The 25,249-nt window shown below is 45.1% G+C and overlaps 3 protein-coding genes across 7 annotated transcripts; all 3 read right to left on the bottom strand.

Moving 5' to 3' along the window:
- Positions 1-419: 419 nt before the first annotated feature.
- Positions 420-13,593, bottom strand: ilk (integrin-linked kinase). Of its 2 annotated transcripts, none has more exons than XM_049004847.1 (13): positions 13,325-13,593; positions 11,523-11,840; positions 6,642-6,807; positions 6,131-6,226; positions 5,806-5,902; positions 5,090-5,173; positions 4,739-4,824; positions 4,544-4,653; positions 4,258-4,385; positions 3,772-3,893; positions 2,853-2,952; positions 2,453-2,583; positions 420-1,814 (listed from the first exon to the last, which is right to left on the bottom strand). In XM_049004847.1, exons 2-13 carry the CDS (start codon positions 11,609-11,611, stop codon positions 1,665-1,667), a joined length of 1,359 nt encoding a protein of 452 aa, XP_048860804.1. In that variant the 5' UTR covers positions 11,612-11,840; positions 13,325-13,593; the 3' UTR covers positions 420-1,664. The 2 variants fall into 2 exon arrangements, with proteins under 2 accessions (XP_048860804.1, XP_048860805.1); XM_049004848.1 differs by lacking the exon at positions 13,325-13,593 and adding an exon at positions 13,150-13,284.
- Positions 13,594-15,393: 1,800 nt separating this feature from the next.
- Positions 15,394-17,146, bottom strand: timm10b (translocase of inner mitochondrial membrane 10 homolog B (yeast)). 2 transcript variants are annotated; one of them, XM_049004849.1, is made up of 3 exons: positions 16,938-17,146; positions 16,758-16,853; positions 15,394-16,005 (listed from the first exon to the last, which is right to left on the bottom strand). In XM_049004849.1, the coding sequence occupies exons 1-3, from the start codon at positions 16,962-16,964 to the stop codon at positions 15,523-15,525; spliced, it is 606 nt and encodes a 201-aa protein (XP_048860806.1). In that variant the 5' UTR covers positions 16,965-17,146; the 3' UTR covers positions 15,394-15,522. The 2 variants fall into 2 exon arrangements, with proteins under 2 accessions (XP_048860806.1, XP_048860807.1); XM_049004850.1 differs by lacking the exon at positions 16,938-17,146 and having other exon boundaries at positions 16,736-16,849.
- Positions 17,147-18,142: 996 nt separating this feature from the next.
- LOC125727877 (T-cell receptor-associated transmembrane adapter 1) lies at positions 18,143-24,870 on the bottom strand. 3 transcript variants are annotated; one of them, XM_049004863.1, is made up of 7 exons: positions 24,685-24,870; positions 23,609-23,699; positions 23,002-23,115; positions 20,989-21,031; positions 20,691-20,761; positions 20,213-20,274; positions 18,143-19,200 (listed from the first exon to the last, which is right to left on the bottom strand). In XM_049004863.1, the coding sequence occupies exons 2-7, from the start codon at positions 23,682-23,684 to the stop codon at positions 18,826-18,828; spliced, it is 741 nt and encodes a 246-aa protein (XP_048860820.1). In that variant the 5' UTR covers positions 23,685-23,699; positions 24,685-24,870; the 3' UTR covers positions 18,143-18,825. The 3 variants fall into 3 exon arrangements, with proteins under 3 accessions (XP_048860820.1, XP_048860819.1, XP_048860821.1); XM_049004862.1 differs by having other exon boundaries at positions 23,609-24,869; XM_049004864.1 differs by lacking the exon at positions 23,609-23,699 and having other exon boundaries at positions 24,685-24,869.
- Positions 24,871-25,249: the final 379 nt, after the last annotated feature.

Genomic DNA, 25,249 nt, shown 5'->3' with positions numbered 1-25,249 from the left:
TAACATTTTTTAACAGGGGAATTTTGATCGTTCTGCGGGTGCTTAAGTGACACAACTCGCTGACTTGCATTTTGCCGCTGTTGCGTAAAACGGGAAAATAGCCAGTTGGGGGGGGTATTTGTGTCAAATGCATAATAGCCATTAACATAAAATCAAACCAGTAAGCGTCTAACGCCTATATGTATATGGCTTTTTTGCCCGGACTTACAATGAACTACCCCTGTGGGAGAAACAACAAAATTAACTCACGAAGGCCTGCTGAATCTGCCGGGATATGCATACCCTTTAGCGCCCAAGCTTAACACAAACCGCCATCACCTACAGGCCAAAACGCTTCTGTAACTTTTGCATTCTACTGTTTTTGAGATCAGCTCGGAGTTTTCTACTCTGCAACATTATTTAATTGAAAAAGAGACAGCTTTTCTGAAATCATTTTAATATACATATTTATAAATTACAACATGTGACATGCTTTTTTGTCTTCTGAGATACAAACAAGGCAGTGAATTAAGCTGTGGAAAGCTGAAAATAAATTATTTTGTTTCAAATATGTTTAGAAGTTTATTTTACTTGCCGTCGCCCTGGTGACCTGTCCTATCCACCATCACTTCACCAAACAGGCATAACTATTATAGGTCTCCTGAAATCAGGTGTTTGTGGTGCAGAATAAAAATGTTCAGCCCCTCAGTCAGACATCTTAGGCCTCAGAACATCATACTTTTACAATTATTTGGCAGAGGCTTTTATCCAACGCGAATGTACAATTGAGAAAGCAGGTTTCTACAGTCCTTGGAACATTTAAAGTTAAGCGCTTTGCTCACGGGACCAGCGGTGACATGATTCTGCCAACAACATTCACCCTTCCTTCAAATATAAGACTGTGCTATTTGGTGATGCATGTCAAAGTAACATGTCAATATAGACATTTATGCACAGCATGGGGATAAAGACTGAAAAAAGGAGTAATACCATGGATTGTCACAAATTATGCACAGACCACATGAAATGCTCATCAGCTTATCAAGGTCAGATAGAGATGCACGTTAACAGTGTCTATTTTCTGTTCAAGGCACAAGGGAAATGAATGAACGATAGTAGCTACTCACTTTGCTGATGACAGCATTACTAACGATAACTACATTCGATTTGCCATTTCTCCATTAGATGGTTGCAGAGCAAATCAACTGTACTGCAACTATTCCAGCATACCTGTAGATGGTGGTATAGTTAAAAAATTGACATCCCCCAAGTTAGCCTAAAAAATGCATATAGGCACCAGCCAAATTAATTAATAATAGACATTAAAAAGGCTGGGAGTGTAAATTATGTTATATTGGCATATTGTAATACAATGTCTCTTTTTGACGTCTCATACTATGGTGGGGTTGACATAGAAGGGATCCCATCCATTGGATTAATACCCAGAATGTTCTGCATAGTTAGGCAAACACAAACATACAAAAACATATCAACAAACAAAAGATGGTTTTAAGTAAACAAAAAGCAAGCACTGGTAACAAACTTAAGTTGACATTAATGTTAATAATAGCAATGAGCAGAGATTTTTTCAAAGGAAGAGCAGACAGTTGGGGGTGGATCCAAGGCAGCAGTAAGACATGGTGTTAAGTAAGGCTGGTATCAGAGGTTAGCGGAACAAGTGAGGTTCACTTGTCCTGCATCTTCTCTAGGATGGGGACGATCATGTCGAACTTGGGCCTCTTGGCCGGGTCTTCGTTCATGCAGATCCTCATCAGCTTGCAGATGTGGGGTGATATGCCAGGTGGAATGGTGGGACGAAGACCCTCGAGGGCAACCTGCAGAGAAGGGGGGGCGTTGTGTACACATGTTAGGGAGGGGGAGAGAGACAAGGATGGAGGGAAATAGAGGGGGGTAACAGAGGGGGTGGGAGAGAGAGAGGGAGGGAGAGAGAGAGAGAGAAGAGAAGACTTTCTTAGTTGTAGACCTCTATATCAATGTATCAATAATCTGGGGTCTAATCCAGTGGCAGCTGGCATCCCATGTGACACCCCTGAAGCCCATGTGATGGCCGCTTGCACCCCCAAACACAGTGAACTAATCATTTATGAATTAAGGGTTTATCAATTATATGACAGCCTGGAGTCTCTTCTGATCTTTCATTTATTTGGTTACTTTGGCTCATGAAAATGTCAAACAACATGCTCAAAATTCCAGATCAAAGTCCCCAGGTGGCACAACGTAAATTTCAGCCGTTACTGTTAGGTGGACAGATGATCACACCCCTGTCTCACACTATCCTCAGACTACTGACTGCAGGCCAGTTCCTATGATACTGGACAAACACCACATACAAACCATGCTTGTGTCTGAACACTTACAGTGAGCTTAGCAAGGGCTGTTTGCGGACGTGAGTGCGGCGTGAGCAGGTCCTGCCCCCCTGAGCACCCATCCATGCCCACCGACCCTGACCCACCTTCATGCCGATCTCCATGTTGGAGAGCTCGGCGAATGGCACCTCTCGGGTCACCAGCTCCCACAGGAGCACGGCAAAGCTCCACATGTCTGCCGACCGCCTGTTTATGTCCTCAGGCTTCTTCTGCAGAGCTGGCGGGGGAGAGAGAAAGAATAGAACTACATAGAACAGTGTGTGCCAAACCGGTCCTTGAGGACCCACAGTCGGTCCATGTTTTTGCTCCCTCCGGGTCCCTACCAGAGAGTCCACATTTTTGCTACCTCGGTGAGAGCAAAAACGTGGACTGCCTGTGGGTCTCCAAGGACAGGAAATGGACATTACAGATCCAAACACAGGTGCATGTGTTAATTGGTTAGTCACATGTTGTAGTCACAAAGTGAGGAGGAATGCTCTATTTCACCTTCAGGCGCCATCCAGGCTGGAGCATACATCCTGCCAGGACACTGGAAGGAGAACTTCACGTCCGCCATGCTGATCCTGGCCGTCATGTCCTCGTCGATCTGTCAGGTGACCGACGTGTAAATAACAGCTGCTTCCCCATGGCCATCTGCAGTATGAGCTCTGTGCTGCCCTCCTCCTCACATTAACTCTGTCCGAGAGCACTGTCACTGCAGTGCCATCTTCCATCTACATTACTGCCAGAGAACGTCAGAGAGCGTTTCTGGTGCCACCGTACGCTGTGTGCTAAACATGTGACAATAATGCCGAACTTGACTTGACTTGAAATAACCGGTGAACATCAAAGCCGACACTCAGGTTGCCATGAGACACAGCCACGGCCTTCAAGCAGGAAGGGAAACCAGGTGAGAAGAGACTGGAAACCATAACATGAAGGTGTTCGCTTGTGGGTGGAAGGGGTACATTCAGCCATTAAAACCCCAAGCGGACGTGAATGTGTGAAAGGCCAGATCCCCCCCTCCGCGACTCCATTCGCAAAGAGGGTTTAAACACAGAGACGGTTCACCTGAGTCAACAGAAACACAATGTTGTTAATCTCCAACAACACCATCTGTCTGGCAGGTTCCCAAACTGACCAAGAATCATTTTACCAGATTTAAGAACATGATCTGTGAATTATGCTTTGTGATCAGGGTTCCTGGGAGGTGCTGTCCATGATCCTGCTGTGGTCACTGCATCTCATTGACAGCATGTCTGTAGCTCACTGGGAGTCAGTGATAAACTGCGATTACAGCTCAGAGCCACTAGGGGGCAGCCCTCCTCTCCTTGCTAATGAGTAAAGGTGCCATAAAGCAGCAGTTGGTGTTTCGGGGATGGCACAGGCACAGAAAGACAGGGCGCAAGTTTGCCATTTAACTCACCATGACACTCCTGCTGTTGAGATAGTGCCGAGGGATCATTGGCTCGAGCGTGTGCAGAAAGGCCATGCCGCTTGCGATGTCCAGGGCGAACTTAACTGCCTGCATCTGGTCCACTACAAAGTCTGGGGGGGCACGAGTGAAGTTGAACAATAAGAGTTATGCTTAACATTCGTTCCTTCAGAAGTCACATTTGATCAAAGCGGGTGACTGCATAAGGGTGTACCTGTGTCATGTGACACGTGCTGTCATAGCACATGGTCAAAGGTTTAAAGAAGTTTAAAGAAGAACAAAGGCATGTTTCCACCACGTGCGACTGTCCTGCATGCATCTGAGTACAAGACATCTGATTGGTTGGTCCTGCCTCCTGTAGCTGCTTGGAACCACCTCCTCTACAATCTGATTGGTTTTCTCTGAACCAATCATTTTTTGTTCTGCCCTCAAACCGTTTCTGAGTAAGTAAAACATGAGCATCCAAGAAGCACTTACTGGTGCCCTCATGGAGCACATTGAAGAGTGAACCGTAGGGCATCAAGTGCGTGATGATGATGGGGTGAGTGGAAGGGGACGACTGACAGGCCCCCAACACGGGCAAAACATTGGGGTGGGAGAAGATCCTGAAGAGGGAACACAGGACAGTCCGGGGGGGGGGGGGGGGATTCTTATTTGAGCTAAAGCTTCAATGCTTGACAGAGAGAAGATGAATTTTAAATGTGCCTTGTCCAGGAAAAAGGTCACATTATCAATTATCAGGGTCTGAGTTTGGGAATCTCACCTGAGTTTGGGATATTCCTCATTAAAGTCACGACTCTTCCTAGTGGTCCAGTCCCGGACGTGCAGAACCTTAACCACAATCTCTGCGCCCTGCCAGCGGCCCTGCCACAGCTGTTTACGAGAAGATGACTCAGCACAGCTAAAAGATCAGGGTGGGTGGGGGGAGTGAGGACAGGAACACGCCGGGTTGACTTGCCTCTCCAGAGTGGTTTTCGTTTATTTTGGCCAAAAGGGACAATTGCTTGAAATCAATGCCTGCGTGTTTGTTCAGAGTCCCGTTACCTACACACACACACACACACACACACACACACACACACACACACACAAAATGATTAAAAGTCTAGAGCGTATGACAATCAAAAACAAAGATTCCTCATGGCTCCATTGATGCAAGTTTGACCTCCTTAGCCAAGGTCATGCTAGACTTTATCTGCAGAGGAAACCTGACAAACGGTGAGGTCCCAGCCCAGCACAGACATTTCCAGAATCTATATCATGCAACCAATGTAGAAACTTTTAAATGCGGGTGGGGGGGACTACTCACGTGGTCGGGTTCGGGTGGTGCCCTTCCAGAATGAGTCTTTGAATGGGACCTTGGTGAGACTCTGTCCCAGCTTTTCAGCCCGCTCTGGTGGGGACACAGTCCAAGGGGTGGTGGCACAGAATAAGAGCACTGGTTAGCATTAACGAGGTGGTGCTGTGAGGTCACACCCACGGTACAGGTTAGCATTAACGAGGTGGTGCTGTGAGGTCACACCCATGGTACTGATTAACATTAAAGGGGTGGTGTTATGAGGCCACACCCACGGTACTGATTAACATTAAAGGGGTGGTGTTATGAGGCCACACCCACGGTACTGATTAACATTAAAGGGGTGGTATTATGAGGCCACACCCACAGTATTGGTTAGCATTAAAGGGGTGGTGTTATGAGGCCACGCCCACTGTACTGATTAACGTTAAAGGGATGGTGCCAAGAGATTGTGTCCAGAAGTGGGCCTCGTTCCTGCAGGTGCAGGTATTTTCACTAAACAGGGAGCAGAAGAGAAAACAGAAGGAGCTCAAGAGACACAAAACAAGACAGAGCGACCACCTGAAGCTCAAAACTTTACTGCTGTATGGAAACATTTGACCCTGACATGAACCCAGCCAGGAAGTAGACTCAGACAGGAAGAGAGAGATAGACATCTTAGCCTCTGCTTCCCCAACAGCCCACCAACACACACACACACACACACACACACACATGCGCACACACACCTTTCAGGATGTGCTGCAGGTGTGGTTTGGCCTTGTCCAGAGGGGTCTCCCCATACTTGTTGCAGATGCTCACCTGGGCACCATTACTTACCAGGTCCTGATGAGATACAGAGACCAGAGACATACCTTAACTGTGGAACATTCAGCTGCCAAATAATGTTTTTGCAAGATAACACTGGATAGTATCAGTGCAACCTTTGAAATACAGGTTCCATATACATGTATAGGATCAGAAAGCATCATCGCCCCTCAAAAACAGCCTGTGACAGGCTGAGACTGGGCACAATCGGCATGAGATGCAGCTACCAGCAGAGGGCGGCCTGACCTCAGCCACCTGATCCTGGCCCCAGAAACAGGCATAGTGCAGTGGTGTGTTTCCATGCTCGTTGGCCGCGTTGCTGTCCGCCTTGCAGTGGATCAGCTGCGGTAAATGGAGAGGCACATAAGAGACTTACTTCACGCCACAGCACAGTGCTGTACGTACCTCAAGTCTGACAGGCATTCATTTCCAGAAAGTAAAAATCCAGACCAAGATTTTGTTTCAACCAACCAGTTGAGTATGAAAGTTCACCGTCACAGAGTACTCAACTGGTACTCAACTACTGCGGTGTGTTGGCAGCTGCCCAGGGTTGGTTCCTGTCTGCGCCCATTGTTCCCGGGATGGGCTCCGGTCCCCTCGCGACCCCAGTGGGGATTAGGTGGTTTCAGAAAATGGATGGATGGACTTGACCTCTGGATAGACGCCTCTCCAGACAGGAGGTCTCTGATGACGGTATGCGTGTGCATGTGTGCGTGTGTGTTCACCGACTGTGCACACGCGTGTATAATGTGCCCACCTTGGCCACGATGTCGCCGTGCCCGTGGCTGGCGGCCAGGTGCAGGGGCGTGTCGTCACCGCGGTTCATGACGTTGATGCGCGCCCCGCGCATGATGAGCATGTCCACCACGCCCGTCCGGCCTTCCCGACATGCCCAGTGGAGGGGGCTGAAGCCATGGTCATCCCTGGTGTGGGGGGAGCATGAATTAAAATATCATTATTCAATTGCATTTGCATTCAGGACCTTCTCTTCTGGTGCACAAGCTAACAGTGCTGGGGTTGATCAGAAGGCATTTCAGCTATTGCTCACTGGGAAAGGCGGGATGTGGGGGGGGGGGTGTGACAGGCCAGCCTGTTGTTGAAAGCAAACCTTATAAGGCCTGAACACACTTCCTGGATGATTCTGCAGCCCTGCAGTTCAGTTCCACAGCTGTTACCCTCATCTGCTTCCTCCATCTCCCTTCGCTGCCTCTCTCTTTCCCTCCATCTATTTAGGAGGCCCTATGAACTCTGGCAGATCTACCTCACAAACAAAACAATAAAAACAAAAAGTTGGTAATTATGCAATATTTTAAAGAATATGCTTGCAAGAGTGTAGACTCTCTCTCTCTCCCATTCATCTGTCGGTCCAAGCTTTCAGAAGCTGCCCTTAATCCCCACTCTCCCAAATGGTTCACTAAGAAGTCCTAACCCTGTAGCCTGGAGAATCTCTATAATAAAGTTTATAACTTTGTAAAATACCTTCACAAACATGCACTGTGTGTGTGTCTGTGTGTGTGTGTGTGTGAGAGAGCGAGAGAGAGAGAGAGCGTGTGGCCCATTATTCAATGCCTTCCTTTTGTCATGAAGTCTGCTCATTCTCGGCTTTCCTGCCTCAATGCACAGTTCTGGACTGTGGCTTCTCATTCTCACCATCTTATCTGGATGATTCGGAGAACAAGAGGCTGTTTGATCTGGCCAGTTCAGATCACAACTGAGTGTGGGAGTGGAGCTGACAGTGGGGGGTGGCCGGGGGGGGGCTGACCTGGGCAGCACTGCTGGGGGAAGGCGGATAAAGGGCAGCTCTGTCCTGAGGTCTTTCACACACATGTAGGGTTCTGGAAAGAAACCTCTCTCTCTCTGTCCTTCTCTCTCTCTCTTTGTCTGTCCTTCTCTCTCTCTCTGTCCTTCTCTCTCTCTCTCTGTCCTTCTCTCTCTCCGTTCCATTTCTGTATTCCTATCTTTACAACTCCTGTCTGCATGCACGCAGAGATGAGGATATGTTTACCTTTTCTACCCCTAGAGTGAGGATCCCTCTCTCCTCATGGTGGGGTTGGGGGGGGGACTGTCCTCCATGGAGGTTAAATATAAACAGCATGCTGGTCTCACCAAACAAGGAGGGCCTCGGCACCCCGGGTGGCCCCTGGGTGACCCCCTCGCTCTCTCACCACACGATATTTATACTCATTGTTGTGATTCCACGGTTCCACCACTTCCGCTCTGCTAACACAGCAGTGGCTAATGTGTCCAACCCCTAGGGATAACACAGCCCCGTGCCAATGCATCTAACAAGGCCCAACGCCCCTGCGGTAACATCCATGGAATGTCCTACTACGCAATTCTGCTACAACAGCTAAAACCATATTAGTATCGGTCCTCTTCCTTCTATCGCTGTGAATTTTCTTGTGAAAACTGGTACCGTTCTTCCAATCCCCCAGTTTAAGAACCGCAGATCGACAAAGATGGACACTACCTATGGACGTCTTCAACAGCACATGTTAAGGATAAGATTTCATACACCCAGACAACCCAACAGAACTGCAGGGCATTGACCACTGGGACCACACACAGACGTGCGGGTGTGCGCACACACCCTTCAATAACAGGCCTGGGCACAGCCTCTATTGGCTGGCGCGTGAACAGCCCCTATTGGCTGGCCTTGATGAGTCGACTCTAAACATATTTCATGACAGTAAACAGGTCAGTAAACAGGACACCATGAACTATGGAAGAGGAAACTGCCGTGGAAACTACGGTTTCCCAGAGGGGATGAGAAAAATGCGTGTATCTATTCCCGCTTTCAGAGACGAGGCTCTCTGAGGTTCCCATCACTTCTGAGCTGCTGTTTTCCCAGATTGCGGATTCTAGGCCTGACAGACTGAGCTGCCAGCCTCGCACATTTCATCCAGTCAGTCAGCTAATCAGCTGGCCCATCACTGGCAGGAGGACAAACAGGAGCAAGAGCCACCGATGCAGCGGCCATGGTCTGGGGGAGGGGATTCGGAAGCCACTCACTCACTCACGCACGCACTCACTCACGCACTCACTCACGCACTCACTCACGCACTCACTCACGCACTCACGCACTCACTCACTCACTCACGCACGCACTCACGCACTCCTAAGCTCAGCCCGACCCTACAGTTTACTGACAATCTCTAACTGTCTTTTTTAAATTGGCATATGATGCTAACTGTTTAAAGATTCATTCCTGGGGGGGGGGGGCTTTTAAGGAGCTGAGGAGTTACACCAAACTGATTAATCTCAAGGCACACTCACACACTCACCCAGCTCTTCCACACGCAGTCACTGTCAATTCAACAGACTAAAGGCAAGTTAGTTATCTGTATCCTCGTAATGGGTGGATGCTGGTAAAGGCTCCATCCTCAAGTTCCTGGGAGATGGGCAAGGAACACTAGCCAATCCAAAGCCATTTTTTACCCTTCATAAAATCAGGGCCAATCAGGAATCCTTAATCTCGTAAAGAAGGGCAGGCTATTGGATGATGCTGCTAGAGGTCACGGTGAGACAGACAAAGGCAGAAGCATTCACCCTGTGGGGGGTGCAGATTAACAAAAGAGCTGATTAACATTCTGACGCACATCCGCTAAGATTGAGGGGAACCCAGATCCATCAAAGTGCAGAGGGAGGGGGCAAACAGCCAGATTGGGTCCTCGTGGCCACTCGCATGGCAACCCCCACCTTGGGCACTTTAGCCCAGCTGGAAGCAAAAACATGGGGGCTGGGGGGGAGGGGCACTTAGGTCCAAGTCCACCCAACACTCTACTGTACTTGTGGTGAAAACCATCCAGCCAATGAAAGCGGTAACGGAACAGAACCCCCACCCAAGAAGAGAATCCGGAACCCTTCAGTCTAGAAGAAACACTGCATCACACTGGCATCCTATTCCTCCCAAAGTAACCAGATGAATCCAAAACCAGCTGGAGCTTTGGAACGCGCAGCCATTCCAGGGAGACACTGGGATCCTGCGTCTGCTGGCACCGAGGCCGCAGCCTTTGGCACAGGATGCCCGCCCCCCTGGCTTTTTTCCCCCTGGCTTTTTCTCCTGTATCCCACATATTTTCCTCCCTTTCCTGTTCTCACGGAATGCATCTTGTGACCACTGACCGGAGAAGGACGAGCTCCAACAGACGTCTTATAAAGCTGTGTCTCTCGACCCAGTCTTCGCGGACCCCCAGCCAGCCCACATTTTTGCTCCCTCCCAGCTCTCAGCACACCTCTATCTGGTATTTGATGTTCTTGATTGGCTGGAAGCAAAAATGTGGGCTGTCTGTGGGTCTCTGAGGACCGGGTTGGGAAACACTGTTATAAAGGAACAGCAGCCAGTAGAGGTAGATGGGTGGTGGTTTTGGGGGGGGGACGTCCGTCTGGGCCCAATTAGCCACAGAGGTTCTGCAGAGCGGAGCAGCCTGGCAGCCTTCAGCGGAAACTCTGAGGGAACATGCCGGCTCTGCACATGAGGTCATCACGTCCGCCGACTGGATGCGGCGCATTTTAGTTCCAATCCCTCCACAAGGCCAAACCTCCCCCCCCCCCCCCCCCCCCCACTATTACCAGTGACACGTGTCTCTACCAGCATGGAGGACGGGAGCAAAGTGTGCCGGGATCTACAGCAGCGCAGGCCCCTGACGGGACCACGTTCACAACCTAACCCGAAACGGCTGGACGGCCTCCATTGTGGCTGGCAGATTTCAGCAACACACCGCACATCCTCTGCTGTTGAGGGTCAAGCCAGAAATGATTTAGCTTCCCCTACACCCCTGTCATCACCACCACCCAGCACCACAGAATGACACCATAGCAGCTCATGTTCACATGACATAACTCGTACAATAATAGCAACATGGACTCAAGTCAGCTCCCCAGAAACCGAAAAAGAGAAACAGAGTCACCCAATTCCGCGGTTTTCCAACCATTCTTGTAAAAAACTGAGCCTGTCAGAAGAAAAGAGTAGCAATTTGTACCTGTGTTTGTCACTGGGGCTGTACCCTCAAGAGTTTGCCAATTGTACCCTAGCTGGTAGGTAAATATACCTTTTAGTCTAATTTAAGGCACAGAAATGGACTGTGAGAGACATCCCCAAGGTACAAACAACATTAATGTACCCCAAATGGTACAAAAATGTTCCTCAGAGTCTATTTCTGTACCTTAAATTAGATTAAAAGGTACATTTACCTACAGCTAGGGTATAATTAGCAAATAAGCAGACCCTTGAGGGTACAACCCCTGCTATTGAAGGTACAAACTGGTATTCTCTTCTGAAAAGGTACTGTTAAAAACACTTATTAGGTACAGAAGATGAATTCATCCTTATGGGATGGAATCATGTTTCACCCCCCCCCCACTGCTGCACTTCCACAGTGACCCCTGCTTCTTTTATAGATACAGGCCTTTCTTCCTCTTTCTCAAAGGGACATAGTGACTATCCCCCCCACCCACAACTCAGCTCACAGTTATGCTGACTCAGGATCACTGACAGAACACCTACGCCGTCCTCACAGTACCAGTGACACATGAGGAGTCATAAAGCTTTGCCTGACCACAGCCAGCATTACCACCTTCACAACCAAGATCATGTGACCCCCCCCTCCCCCCCGCCGCCACCCAAACGCCCACTCACCCCTGATTAAGGTCATTCTCCGTGTTGTCCAGCCAGAGACGGACGGCCACGGCGTTGCCCTCGCGGCATTGGGTAAAGATGTCATCCATGTCTCTTAGTCACCCTGATGATCTTGGCGCGGGTGAGGACTAATGTGCAGGAGCTACTGAACTAGGGCACCAGGAGCTGAAGAACACCGGTCCAGGAACCCAAGGAGCCTCCAGGGCGCATTCGTCCTCGAAAGGAACGCAGACCGAGGATGGAGACAGGGAAACGAGGCAGATGGGGACAAGGGAACAGAGACCAGCGGGACGGGCTCTTTCTGCACTCGTCACACTCCTGTAACACAGACAAAAGGGTGGCAGTAGGCGTGTGTGTGTGTCCCATGTTTGTTTAAAACAGTGTCATCGAAGGTAAACAAAAAGGAGGCTGTTCAGAGCCTCAAACGGCAGCCTAAACGCAGCCGATTCCCAGTCTGCTGTCCTCATGGCAAGCACGAACAAGCACTGGTACATTCCACGGCTCTGAGGACACACGCAGCCCACGGGGGCTTGCAGAAACATCCAAGAAAGGAAAGGGAACTGGGGAAAATGATGTCCTGACAAGCAGGCTTCTTGAAACCATCGCCAAGGATCACCGGGGCTGGAGTGACCGGCAGAGCCTCCACCCCTCCCCCGAGTTTGGCTCCACCCACATGGACACGCCCACAGCCCTCCACAGGGACACGCCCACAACCCTCCACAGGGACACGCCCACAGCCCCAGCACAAACTCACACACTCAGTGCACACAACAGGTAAAATGAGTCCCAGAATGAGTTTAACTGCAAATGCTTCACCTGAGGTTACAAAAATCGAATAGCTTTAGAAAATGTGTTTTCTAGGTAACAAGGTATGCAATTTGTATAGCGTTAAAATGCAAAACGTAAAATTCAAAGATAACATCAAACCACTGTGCTCATCAAGTAATTAATCAAATCACAGATAAAAATGACAGGAAGTATATTTAAATATTTGTACAAGCTCTGCAAACTCCTGGACACCAGGAAACAAAGTAATTTGTAAAACTTGTCAGACTCATATAATACATAGGCCTACTTTTCTTGAAATTCTTTGTAATTTTTAAAATGAATTAGCCAATCATAAATAAATTTTGATAGGAGTTTATCAGTAAAGGTCGGGCTTAGTGAGCAGGGACTCACAGTATATCAAACACGTATAAATCTAAGCTACTTAAAAATACCTACATATTTAATCACTTAAGGATAACCACAGCAAGCATGAAATCGATAGGATGTATAATCAAACCGTAAGTACGATGAACTTCTCACTATAAATGTCACATGTGATGTTGAATAACACGACTTCGAATGTTATATTACGGCAGCAGTTGGAAAAGTCGCTAAAAATCAAGTGCGGCGGCGCTGCATCCCAGCTTTCAGAGCAGAGGAGCAGGCAAGCGAGCAGGGGCAAAAAGTTCCTTCTTCACAGAAAAACTCCATCAAGTGCCGATGGGTTCCGCTTTAGGTTCAAAATTACTGATTTTTTTTTTATCAATAAAAAAATTAGAACTTGCAATCAAAACAAACGTCGTTGTTTGGTTCATATTAACCACGTATAATAAACCGATACCAATAAGTATAAGGATACCTCGTAATGTCCAGATGTAGGGTTTCTCGGATGAGGTTATTGGACTATCCGTACTCCTTCCCTTCAACGGGCGCGGATGACCGTGAAAGTTCATTTATGAAAATATCAGCCAGAAGAGCGAAGAAACGATCAACCAATCAACAGGACGGGGCGCGACAAAATCGTATGGATTTACCTGCTGGATTGCGTCCCTTTCTCTTTAAATCCCCACAAAAAAGGATTCAGGCAGAGGATAGTAAGGCTGCCGACGTCCACACCCTCTTCTCTCCAGACGTGTGGTCGGCGAATGCTATATTTCTGCCAGTTTGTAAAAATCTACTATTGCTGCGCCCCCTGCTGGTGAATCCATTCCATGTGACACCATGCAATCCCTCCGCCTCGCTTTTTTCCTGGAGCGCATATTTCTGCGGCGTACGACGCCACTAGTCGTAAATTCGACTAATGCAATTTGAAACCATGCCGAGGGAATTCCTCCCCCTTGCGGTTGCATTTTACACACAGCTCGTTTACAAACACACATGAGGCAAAAAAAAACACAGCAACACAACAGCAAATTCTGGTCAGCAGCACATTTGGAGCAGAGCTGAAAATTAGACTATAATTACAAGAGAAACATTTTAGCTCTATACGGAGAATTAACTGGAGCGCCATTTGGAAAGGCTCAGATGGTGAGAGGCTATATTCTTAAAAGCTGGTTTATTCAGCTACTAGAATTCAGTTGATCCCAAAACCGAAGTCTCCAGCGTGAAAACAAATTCTGTACCTGGGATGTGATGTGTAGAGGCCAATACCATGAAATATTCCATCCATCTATCCATTTTCCAAACCATTTATCCTACTGGGTCGCGGGGGGTCCACAGCCTATGGGCACGAGGCAGGAAACAACCCAGGATGGGGGGCCAGCCCATCGCAGGGCACACTCACACACCAGTCACTCACACATACACACCTACAGGCAATTTAGCAAGTCCAATTAGCCTCAGCATGTTTTTGGACTGTGGGGGGAAACCGGAGTACCCGGAGGAAACCCCACGACGACATGGGGAGAACATGCAAACCCTACACACGTGACCCAGGCGGAGACTCGAACCCGGGTCCCAGAAGCGTAACAACTGTGCTAACCATTGCACCACGATGCCGCCCCCAGCATGAAATATTCCAAGGCAGAATTCATAAAAATGTGAAAATATTTGGCATTTAAAACAACTGATTGACTGGTTACATTTGAGATTTGTTGGTTCAACAGGCTTTACAGCGACTTGTTTTCCTCAACTTCACTCAAGACCAAGATCTGATTACGAGTCTGGTCTATTTTCAATGTTTTTTTCTCCCTAATTATCTGTGTAATGAGAAAAAAGGAAATTCGGCCTACTTTAGCAGGCTTAACTCATTACCATACCTCCGAAGCACGAATATTTTCAGCTATTTTACTTAAATGGCAAAATGAATATGACAAAGATTTAACTGTTAAGCATTTCCAATCTGTGTTCTGTTTCTAAACAACTGCAGGTAATTCACAACTTTGGTGATACTAAAATCACGATTCCTCCACACCATCAAAGGCTGCATGCTTTAAACAGAGAATGTGTGATTACTTTTTATGTATAACTATCACAGAAATGCTTTGATGAAAATGTCAAGCAGTCGCGGTCATTGCCGTCATAACTCATGCTGGAAGCAAGACACATAGAAGCGATGAAGAATGAGTAGGGAAACATACTGGCAGTAACATCCCGTCCGTACATTTTCTACACCTGATTATCCTACGCAGGGCCAGGGCTCCATAGACTATCCCAGAATCTACGGACACGAGACAGGAAACAACCCAAGATGGGGAACCAATAATGTCTTTCCAATTATTGTCCTATTGTCCAATTACAGCTTCATTTACAGCAACTTTTTACATGTAACCCTAAAACATCATTGTTACTCCTTCAGCCATGAACAGAAAATCTTAGAAATTCTCCAATTTAAATAAATTCTTAAATTTTACAGTGATGGCTTTGGATATCACCGGTCGTGCGGATTCCCAGTCACTAATTATACTGATTCACACCTGACCTGCCTGGTCACACAAAGGTACCTATTACAAATCTGCGGCTCAGGTTGTCTACTTCACTGCAGCAGAACAGCTCCTCAGGGACCACATTAATGTAAGTGTCAGGAACATAGTATGATGATAGTTAAAACCACCTGGAAATTTGCTTCACTTCCCGAGTCGGAGAAATTGACGGAGAAGTAACCTGCTGGTCCTATCGGAAGGGGTGCCATGAAATTTATTTATGGTTACAGGAATAGTATCAGGAATAACACTCGGAATATTATGTATATATAAAATCAATTTTTAAAAAGTACACATAATACCATTTCCTTTCATTTTAATAAGGGTGAAGCCAGAATCTGTTGTCCAGTCTGGTCAGAAGGTCCCAGGCTTGATGCAGAAGAGGTAGTACTGTTACTAGGAGAACTGGAAGGAACCGGTTGGTGCTTCCCTGCACTGACCATACCCGGCAGAACCCCTTGTGTTACAGTTGATATTGGTGCGGTTGTTGGTTCCTGTACCACAGCCAACGGGGCTCTGCTTCCTCCTGAAGCTGTAGCAGAGGGTTGAGCAGCAGCCAATACGGGTGACACCGTCGGCGATGCCCCCGGCAGTGTGGATGCTGTGGAGGCTCCTCCAGGCCCCACAGCGGGCAGTGGCTCCACACCTGCATTGCCTTTGGACACCTCGGCCACCTTACTCTCCATCTCGTCAAGCCGCTTCTGCACGATGCGCGGCATCAGCTGCACGTAGGTGCTCATCATGCGATGGTTGGAGCGGATCAGTTTGCCAGCACAGCTGTCTACACAACGCTCCTGTGGAGATAGACAGCAGCCAGCAGGTGGCACTGTCATCAAGTATATGCAATTTATGTCTAAAAGGTTGCAGGCCCCAAGTCCCAGGGTGAGACCTGTTCTGTCTGAGGGATTAGACCCAAACACCTTCTGAAGGCACTTACAAGTACGCACTGAAAATACTTAAACTCATATACAAGAGTGTTTCACAGACAACTAGTTAATTAATTTGAGACTTAAATGTGTAATATAGAAAGTAGACTGGCAGCAGAAAGGAACCAAATGTCAAAGTATAGTCCAGCCATCCATTGTCCAAACCGCTTATCCTTCTGGGTCGTGGGGAGTCCGGAGCCTATCCCGGAAGCTATGGGCACGAGGCAGGGAACAACCCAGGAAGGGGGGCCAGCCCATCACAGGACACACTCACATACCATTCACTCTCACATGCACTCCTACGGGCAATTTAGTAACTTCAAAGTATAGTCTCTGGCGTTAATTATAACATTCACGTCATATGAAGGTCTTCCCGTCCGTCGGTGACTAGGGTCCGATCCCTTTGGGGCATTGCGGTGTATATGCGGTGGAACAAGCAGCACTAATCTAATGAAATTCTGAAATTACTAATTTACCAGATGCCTAACACGGAAAATACCGCTGTTCGACATCACACCACTAAAGCTAGCGTAGTGTACATTCGGTTCTATACAACACAACCACCGATATATCAACGTGTAAACCTTACGGCATTTACCGAAGATAAGTGATTCATTCACCTCATCCATCGTGAGACTTCTGTAGTTCAGGTTGCTGGTGCACCTCAGGAAGCAGATCTCTGTCATTCGATTGTAAACGAGCAGAAAATCCCGCAGCTGCAATATAACGAAATGTCAACGCATTGCAAAACGACAACTGTACCCTAGTTTTATATTTTATAGAACAGTAGCGTGACTTACATTTCTTAATTGTTGGTCGTGGTCCATGATCAGACAGTACCGTTTTGGGTCTCGCAGTGCTTAATCAACCGCTGGTCTTAACGACTGATTTGAAACGGAAGAAATTAAACAATAAAAACAGTTCATACGCTATATAATTGCCGAGTTCTCCAAATGGCAAACGAACAACATGACTTTCACAAGGCAGCCATGTTTAATTTTTTTAACGATTGGCCACGCCTCTGCTCAAGATCGTAGCATATGTCGTTTTAACACTCTGCCACATGATTGGCTTAGAGTCAGACCCCGCCCAACGCGTAAATCATAGTGAAACGCCTCACGGTGTTGTGGCTCTTGTGTCTGTTTCCTGTAAGAAATTAAAGGCGTGAATAACGAACGTTTATTGGAAATGAAAAATATTTATAAAAGTTCTACGTTCAGTTACATTAAAGACACATGTAAATCAAAGATATTTATCTCACATCCGATAAGTAAAGTACTGGAGATCAACACAAAAGCAGTTTTTTAAATAATCTGCAAGTTATAAGCGGCGAACAACTACAACAAGCTTGTAAATACACAGGTTTTCTTTTTACTGTAGTTTGTAATATATTTGGCACCACTGACTATTATGTTCAGTAGTGATCGACTTTTTCGGTCCACTATTTGTATGTTTAAATTACCCCATAATAAGGTCAGAATAACTTTTTCTTGTAACAAATGTGTAGAAACAACCAGAATATTTCTAATTGTTTTTCAGTCTATTCAAGGTGCAATACTTTTAAATTAATTTAAAAATCGCCAATGATGCCAACATCCGCCGCATTGAATTTTCCCCCATACCTTTTGAGAAGTATTTTGCGAAACATGATCTCTATCTAAAATTGCCTTAAGAACAACCCGTGTGTTCAGCTCAGTCTATTTCTAGAGAGGTTTTTGGGTAGAAAGTGAAAATGTCAGGCGTCTTTCTTATGCCTTTGCGGACTGGTTTCCATGTCTCTGCCAGCAAACTGACCTCCCGCTGTCAAACCTGCAACTGAAGGCTGGTTTAAGGGTAATGTCAAGGTGCATGTTACTTAAAAGTCCCCTCACACAAAGGCAACCTGCCTTATTGCATGTGTTACATAAAATGACTAGGCTATTCGTGTAGTTAATGTTACACATGCAAAATAACCATACTGCGGTAAACAAATAAAAATACAAACAATAAAGGGAAACAACCCATATTTTGACATGAAATATGTTTATCACGTGTTGTCATTAAAACAAACATTTCAAATATTACTAATCGCGTTAATTTTAGTCGCACTCTGAGACTTGCACTGAAAATCAGGCTCGTTCATTAGAATGAATGGATGGCCACTTATAGCCCGTAACCCAAAAACGACCACAAGAAGGTCGTCACACATCATTGAGAAGTTTTGCTGATTTTCAAAGCGGTGGCGACATCAGCAGATTGTCTGTGAACAAGCCGTACATTTCCGTTAGAATAAAATAACATTTTCAGCTGGTAATAAAAATGAGATGCCTGAACAGCCTATGTGCATTTATTGCATATTCGCCAGAACGTTATATGGAAATGCTTTTTAAAATTACAAATCTAATTACAAAAGTAGATCTAAGTGGTAGATCATCTTTCGTCAGTCCGAGTATTCGGGGATCTGCAACGCGGGGCTGCAGCAGCGACTTGTCAGGGACAGAAAAAGAAACATTCTGCTGCGTTCGGTGGGCTCTCAGATCACTGGCATCTTCGTATGGTACTGCCTCTTACAAACATCTGCTCATAAAGAGCTGGGTGACAGATCATCGCACTGATTTATGAATGGTGAGTGAGAAATAAAGACTGAAATTAAAGGTAATTGCAAAGTCACTCCTGCGACATAAGCACACGAACAGCAGTACAAAGTCTCTAACTGTCGAAGGCTTCACTTTGATTAGCCCTTTTTATGAAGCGAGCAGGGTCGTCGTGGATCGCCTCGACATCCGCCTCTGTCTCCATGTCCCTCTGTCTCTCCTGCCTCATCTCCCACGCTTGTTCCCGACTTTCCAGCGCCATCTGGTGGCTGTTGAGATAGATGCTGTTACGCGACGCCATGGGGCTGCTCTGCCGGGGGGGCAGCCCGCTGTCCATCTCGAGCTCCAGGAATTCTTGTTGGGAATGGGCATGGACTAGCCGTTTGGGCTGAGCCTGGGATTGCTTTCCCCTTCGTTTCTTCCTGTTCTTTTTGCCTCCCATAAGGTCCAAAGAGGCGTATGACACGTCTATATTCGGAGGAAGCTCCAGCTGTAAACGACAGAGTTAAAAAGGGTTCAGTAAAGGAAAAAACTGCATGTGTGTTCGGTTCAGCGAACCAGGGGGCCAGACTGGAAGGCAATCTGGCAGAATACCCCACCCCCTACACACCTCCTGGGGGGTAAATTCATTGCAGAGAACCCCAAAGTCCAAAGCCGATTTATAACCCTAACCCTAAACTTAAAAGCACAGATCCAGCAGAGGGCAGAGGGCAAAGCAAAAGTGTAAACAATCTTTATAAAAGATACTTTTTTATTAGGTATTGCAACCACGCACCAAAATGTACAAAATGTTTCCAATAAAAACAATAGATACTTTTTTCGGTCCCCATGAGGAAATTCTCATGCTGGTTCATGCCTGCCCTTGGCACCACTGTAGGTCCCTGACCCCCAGATCCTTGGGCACTGGCCCCTGAACAAGGGAAAGTGTAATCTGCCCTCAAAGTGCAGCTACCTACTGCGGTGCCGAGGGAGCTGCGGGTTAAGGGCCTTGCTCAAGGACCCACAGGTGTGCTGAGACCGGGCTTGAATCAGTAACCTTCTGGTAACAGGCATAGAGGCTCAGCCCACTGAGACACAAACTGCCCCCATTTGTAGCACATTTGTATTCTTAGAATTAAATTACAGGAGTGCTGAATCATACCCTGTATAGACCCCGATTGTCCTTTATCTCTAAATGTACACATTGTGGTTTTGTTTCTTGACCGCTTAGGTTTTGCAAAGACTACCTTCGCCCCTTCAGAGACAGGGTGCGAGGCGAAATGCGTAGGCAGCTTGCATTTACGCGCAAAATAAAATTTCAGTCTAGCATCATCTACAAATTACTTTGGTCTTTTTTGTCTGGGTTAAAGCGACCTAACACCAATTAATGACTGCAAAACACCCACCTTTTGTATAAAAAGAGCAGTAATGTCAGTTAAACAGATTGCCTTTGGAAAGTGTGTATTGTCTTCACAGACTACGATTCGGCCCACTGGCAGATGTAAATCTGGATATAACGTTACCTTATTTTCCCTTGACATGCTTGCTTCCATATGCTCATACAGCATTTCAGCCGGACATCCACCTGCAAAAATCAGTACTTATCACTGTTCAGTAAGTTGAAGACACATCGAGGATTTTTGTTGATTTCTAAATAAAATATATTTTACACTTGGATTTTTGAATTGGTCTATTACGCAATAAGGACTTAATTTTATCTGATGTGTCTTGACGGCATCATGGCACGATTATTTCTTGCTTTGAGTTTTATCTTTTGTGTCATTTTGTGAAATCGGGAAGACAAATGAAATAGCAGGAAGTGTTGGTTATTGTATTACTATAAATACGTAAACAAGTAAAATGCACTGATATAATATCAGGCTGTCATACTGAGCATTTGGACTTTTTAAAGTAGGTCTATGCTTTAATTAAGGAGGCTGAATGAAGTAAGCTTTTGAAAACCATGAAAAATACAATTAAAAATACGAGAGTTCATCTCACCTGCCCTGTCTGTGTGGATATTACCATAAATGGGATTGTCTTGAATCCGGTCTTCTTCAATACTATCAGAACTAAAAAAAAATTTAATTAAAAATGTAATTACATAGGGAGGTTAATAGTCAAAAGCTCACCAAATGCTCACATCCGCCCATCCACATACACATTATGTGTATATATAATACTAATAAATATCCTGCAATTTTATTTGTTACACATTCAGTGACATGTATGTACACGCTCAAATTAGCTGTACAGTGACTAAATTTAAGGCAAATTAAGGGCTACTGACTTAACCAACCTGAAGTTTTCCCTGCTGTATGGAATGATGTGCTCCTTTTGACCTGTAAAAGTGAACATTGTACCATAAATGAAATATGCCTTATTTTGTTATGCATCTATAAGCCTAAATATCGGCATATTTTCTTTAACCATACAGGGCTAACATTGAGGTTACATGGAACCAGCATATTGCAAAACCTTCTCATGTAATGCAGATGAATCGGTAAATGTTATGAAAGAGCTTTTCTTTCGTGTATGGAAAAAAAGTTTATTTGGTGGTTGAGTTGCTTGCATTGTTGCTTTTTTAAAACCTTTGTTCACTGGAATACTAGTATTCAAAAGGAATTAAGGAAGAGCCGGACAGACATAAGATGTCTGTTTAATGCGTCCGGTTGACGCAGCTGAATTGTGGAGGTATACTGGGCCGATAGTAATAAGCGTTAAAAAAGAATAAAAATCATATTAGGTTATAGCTAAATGGTGGAAAGGGGGTTTGTTTGACGCTGATGAAAAAGGCGGCAGCTTTTCATCAGAAGGGCCTATGGCATGCAGCACAAAAGGCCATGGAAAATGTTAAGTGTCTTTTGATGGTGCAAGAATATGAGGGGAGTAGATGCTGAAGGAATGGAAATTATGGTACGTCTTGTAAATGTCTGTATAAGCAGTTTACTATGGGTCATGAACGGACTCCAAAAAAGTATAATTCGCTAACTAATATGATGCAAAGTGCTTCCCTATTTAACGATAGGCTATTTTTCGCGAGGTATGTACGCAAAAACTACAAAAAAGATGTTGTGAGAAAGATTTGAAAAGAAAAGAATGGATCAGTGATCATTAAGATGTGTCACCAAGCCCGTGCAACTCAAGAATCGGAAAATCCATGACACGCACATTGCGTTGATAAAATTACATTTATAATTAATTACCAGTCAAAATGCTTTAAATATGAATGTCATATATCATGTCTATCAGGTCAAATTAGTAAACAGTTGCACGGCATTGTTTGAACAACAGGCCTCATTCACCAACATCACTTTAAGTTTTTTTTTCTTAAATTTGTTCCTGAGAAAGTTCCAGGAAGAGTCTTTGTCACATTCATGACATGTTCATAAACTGCATAATTCGCAAATGTGTTTTTGACATGACGAATCCCACTGTCCTTGTAAACTGATACACGTGCCAGTTGTTCTCAGTTAGCAGATTTAAACGCCACGCCAGTCCCCATAAAAAGACCGGAGACTGTAGAGTCGTGTGCAAACTCAGAAATCACCCACATAATTACGACCGAAAAATTGAGAGAGAAACCAAGAGTGTCCAAGCAAATATCTAAAGACGCTGAAGCACTGGGATGCTATTACTCATTTTAATAATTCAGTTATTGTTGTTGTTGTTGTTAAATAATAATAATAATAATACATTGTTCAAATTACAATTCCAAGACAACAATATTATAAAGATAACAATATTATTAGAATTTAAATCATATAATATATTGTATGTATTATAAATCATATAATACAACTACATAACTGAAAAACACAATAAGCAGCTATGTAGAAAATAAGTAAGTGGGTTTTAAGATGAAATTTCTTCTTAAGAACGGGTGGTGAAAGAGCCGTAGCAGACGACCAGAAATCCGTCAAGATGGATAATGACAATAAAATAACGTATAAACACGTGACTCTATTCAGTTTTACAGTAAAACTGCGTTAGAACATGAAAAACGTAAATGTCCCTGACTAATGGATCCAGAAACACACCAAAACGAAGCGGTTAACCAAACTGTGTTCACGTAGGCCTATATTATTATTACAATTTCGGTTTTGGGAAAAAGGGCATCTTAAACGGCATTCCTGTAGGGCAAGTCGTTTATGCTAAACTGCCACTTTATTAAATTTCTGCTTTAATTTACACGATTTATATTTACATTAATATTACAGACAGTCGCGGCTTAGGGCACTAGGGGTGTAAATGAGTGTTTCCCATGATGGTGATACGCATGGAGAGCAGTAAATAAGGAAGGAGCACGTACCTGTGCACTGCCTGTCCCGATATCTCTGCCAATAAAAAATGACGTTCAGGGATATGGAGATGATGAGGGTCAATGAGGTCAGCGCCAGACCCACATAGACACCTACAGGGCATACTGAAAATGCAAGTGTGAATGAGTGGCCATGTGTTACTGCAGTGAGGCAACAAGGCGCTTAATCAGCAGGACTTGAAAGCTGAAGACTTGCATGTCCGGCTGTGTAAACAAGCACTACGGTCATTCATAAGCAATATAACGTATGCTGGATAAAACTGTTGTCATATCCAGACTTCAGTATATAGACTTACATTCAGCAAACTGTTTCTCAAACTAACATCCACTCTCTCTCAATGAGGAGTTATCTCAAAGCAATAGGGTAAATCTGGAAACATACCTGGAGCTACCGGCACCAGGACTTCCTGTTCGAAAAACACCCTAATAACAGTCTGTAAAACGACATTAACGCCCAGGTCTACTGCAGTGCGTTTCAGTTTGTCCACCTCAGAGGATTCAGTTGCTCCACCTTGCAGATTGATTAGCGACGAACGGTTACAGATTTGAATCAGTTATAACTATATCAACCTTTAAGCAACATTGTGGTAATACTTACAGACAACGCAATGCCACAAACGTTTCCTAGTTTGGTTTTTATGCTGAAATGTTTGTAGATAGGCTTGTTTACACATTTTCCCTGTATGTTCCTCGGATTTTGTGTCCATTTGCAAGAAAAGAAGAGAGATATTGCGGAATTACACATTGAAAAATGTAGGTATGCGGCCAATGAAGAAAAGCTCTTAAGAAAAATAAAGTTCAGAAACAAGTAGTTAGTTTTGTTTGTCAAATGCGTCACATTTTGTTGTTGATTTGCTTTTGTAACAATGTTTTTGTGCCGTTTTTTCCCCTACATTTGCTCTAACAAGTGTCATCACTAACGGTGACCCCGGTCTTTACAGAGCCTCGTAGACAATCAGGGAGGTTCCAATGAGACAAAATTGAGTGTATGGGTGACTTCATCCAACAATAAGCAGAAATATATACAGCGCGATTGTATGGAAGAAGTTAATTGTGAAGGTTTTAAGTTCAACACAGAATATGTAGATAAGTAAAGCCTAAAAAAAATATCAAATGCGTTTGGAATTTCTCTTCAACTCTAAAACTGTGAAGACGCACAAATGAATTTTTATATAAGTAAACCACCACCAAAACACATATGATAGATTGTGCACATGTCCTGCATTCATAAAAACAAAGTTAGCGATGCTTGTCACCTGCTTGCCTGGTTTCCCGTGACGAACAGGATTTGCATTGTGCTATATAATCAAATTCTTCTAAAATAAGTTACGAAAACATGAATCAAAATTTAATCAGTGTTTACAATATTACCTTTCCACGCCAATCAGCTTTAAAAATCCAACTTGAAATGCTTTATTTTATTTTACTGAGGAGTGCATGGTGTTATTTAAGGCATTGATTTTAATTAATTTTATACAGTTGGATATTTTTAACTTAATTATTTAGGACTAAAGTCAGATGAAATGTTAATGTTTCGGTCTGAGATGAAAAGCATTTTCTTCTCTGCCTTCCAGTATTTCACACTCCATGCTCACAGCCACCCAAGATGAAAGCTCAGTGAAAGTAGAAGCCTCTCCTGAAGGCATCATGCTGCCTTTAGGGGTCTAACCTTACCCGTCATGTCTAGGTCGCCTCAGCTGCAGATGGGATCTGTGAGCTCCCTCGGGACAGAGAGGGCTGCAGAGGTCCAGGCTGTCGCGGAGCTTCACCCTTTCACTCGTCACGATGGGCACAGAATCTATTTTTATCAGCTCTAACTTTTTTCGGTTGCAAACAGGAAGTGTGGCAGGTGACCTCATTTATTGCAGCTTGTACTCTTGGTGAGAGAATGGCGAAAGCTGAATGGTTTAGGCGTAAACTGTCTTATTTGCTATGTACCGAAACCACACACATGCCACTTAAAGAAGCCATGCTTATTCTAAGCACAGGAACTAAGGCTTGTTTGCAGGCTGAATTGTTCCAACCTCTGGCTGTTCAGTACAACTGAGAACAAGGTGCAAATAAGTTGAAAATGAACGCGCAGCGACTGAAGGGTGTCTCTTTAGATTTAATTTCATTACTTTGACTCTGTGCATTTAGTGATGATTGAGAGTGAAATTGACCTGGAGCAAATAAAGTGAATTCAGTTGACTGAGTGATAAATGACACACAGGGGAGCCGCTGGAGGTTTTCGGAACCA

This window comes from Brienomyrus brachyistius, unplaced genomic scaffold, assembly GCF_023856365.1.
Source record: "Brienomyrus brachyistius isolate T26 unplaced genomic scaffold, BBRACH_0.4 scaffold123, whole genome shotgun sequence".
Taxonomy (NCBI): Eukaryota; Metazoa; Chordata; class Actinopteri; order Osteoglossiformes; family Mormyridae; genus Brienomyrus; species Brienomyrus brachyistius.
The sequence above is the reverse complement of the archived record's forward strand: the minus strand, read 5'-3'. Positions and strand labels throughout refer to the sequence as shown.

Coding starts and splice junctions, on each gene's coding strand:
- ilk (XM_049004847.1), bottom strand. CDS start 11,611: ATGGATGACATCTTTACCCAATGCCGCGAGGGCAACGCCGTGGCCGTC. Junction 5,903..6,130: donor GCCAGGATCAGGTGGCTGAG/GTCAGGCCGCCC, acceptor GTATCTCATCAG/GACCTGGTAAGTAATGGTGC. Junction 4,654..4,738: donor ACGAAAACCACTCTGGAGAG/GCAAGTCAACCC, acceptor TCTCGTAAACAG/CTGTGGCAGGGCCGCTGGCA.
- timm10b (XM_049004849.1), bottom strand. CDS start 16,964: ATGGACCACGACCAACAATTAAGAAAT. Junction 16,854..16,937: donor ACGACCAACAATTAAGAAAT/GTAAGTCACGCT, acceptor GTTATATTGCAG/CTGCGGGATTTTCTGCTCGT. Junction 16,006..16,757: donor GAAGTCTCACGATGGATGAG/GTGAATGAATCA, acceptor CTATCTCCACAG/GAGCGTTGTGTAGACAGCTG.
- LOC125727877 (XM_049004862.1), bottom strand. CDS start 23,717: ATGGACACAAAATCCGAGGAACATACAGGGAAAATGTGTAAACAAGCC. Junction 23,116..23,608: donor TTTGTGGCATTGCGTTGTCT/GTAAGTATTACC, acceptor TTGCATTTTCAG/TATGCCCTGTAGGTGTCTAT. Junction 20,762..20,988: donor TACAGCAGGGAAAACTTCAG/GTTGGTTAAGTC, acceptor ATTTTTTTTTAG/TTCTGATAGTATTGAAGAAG.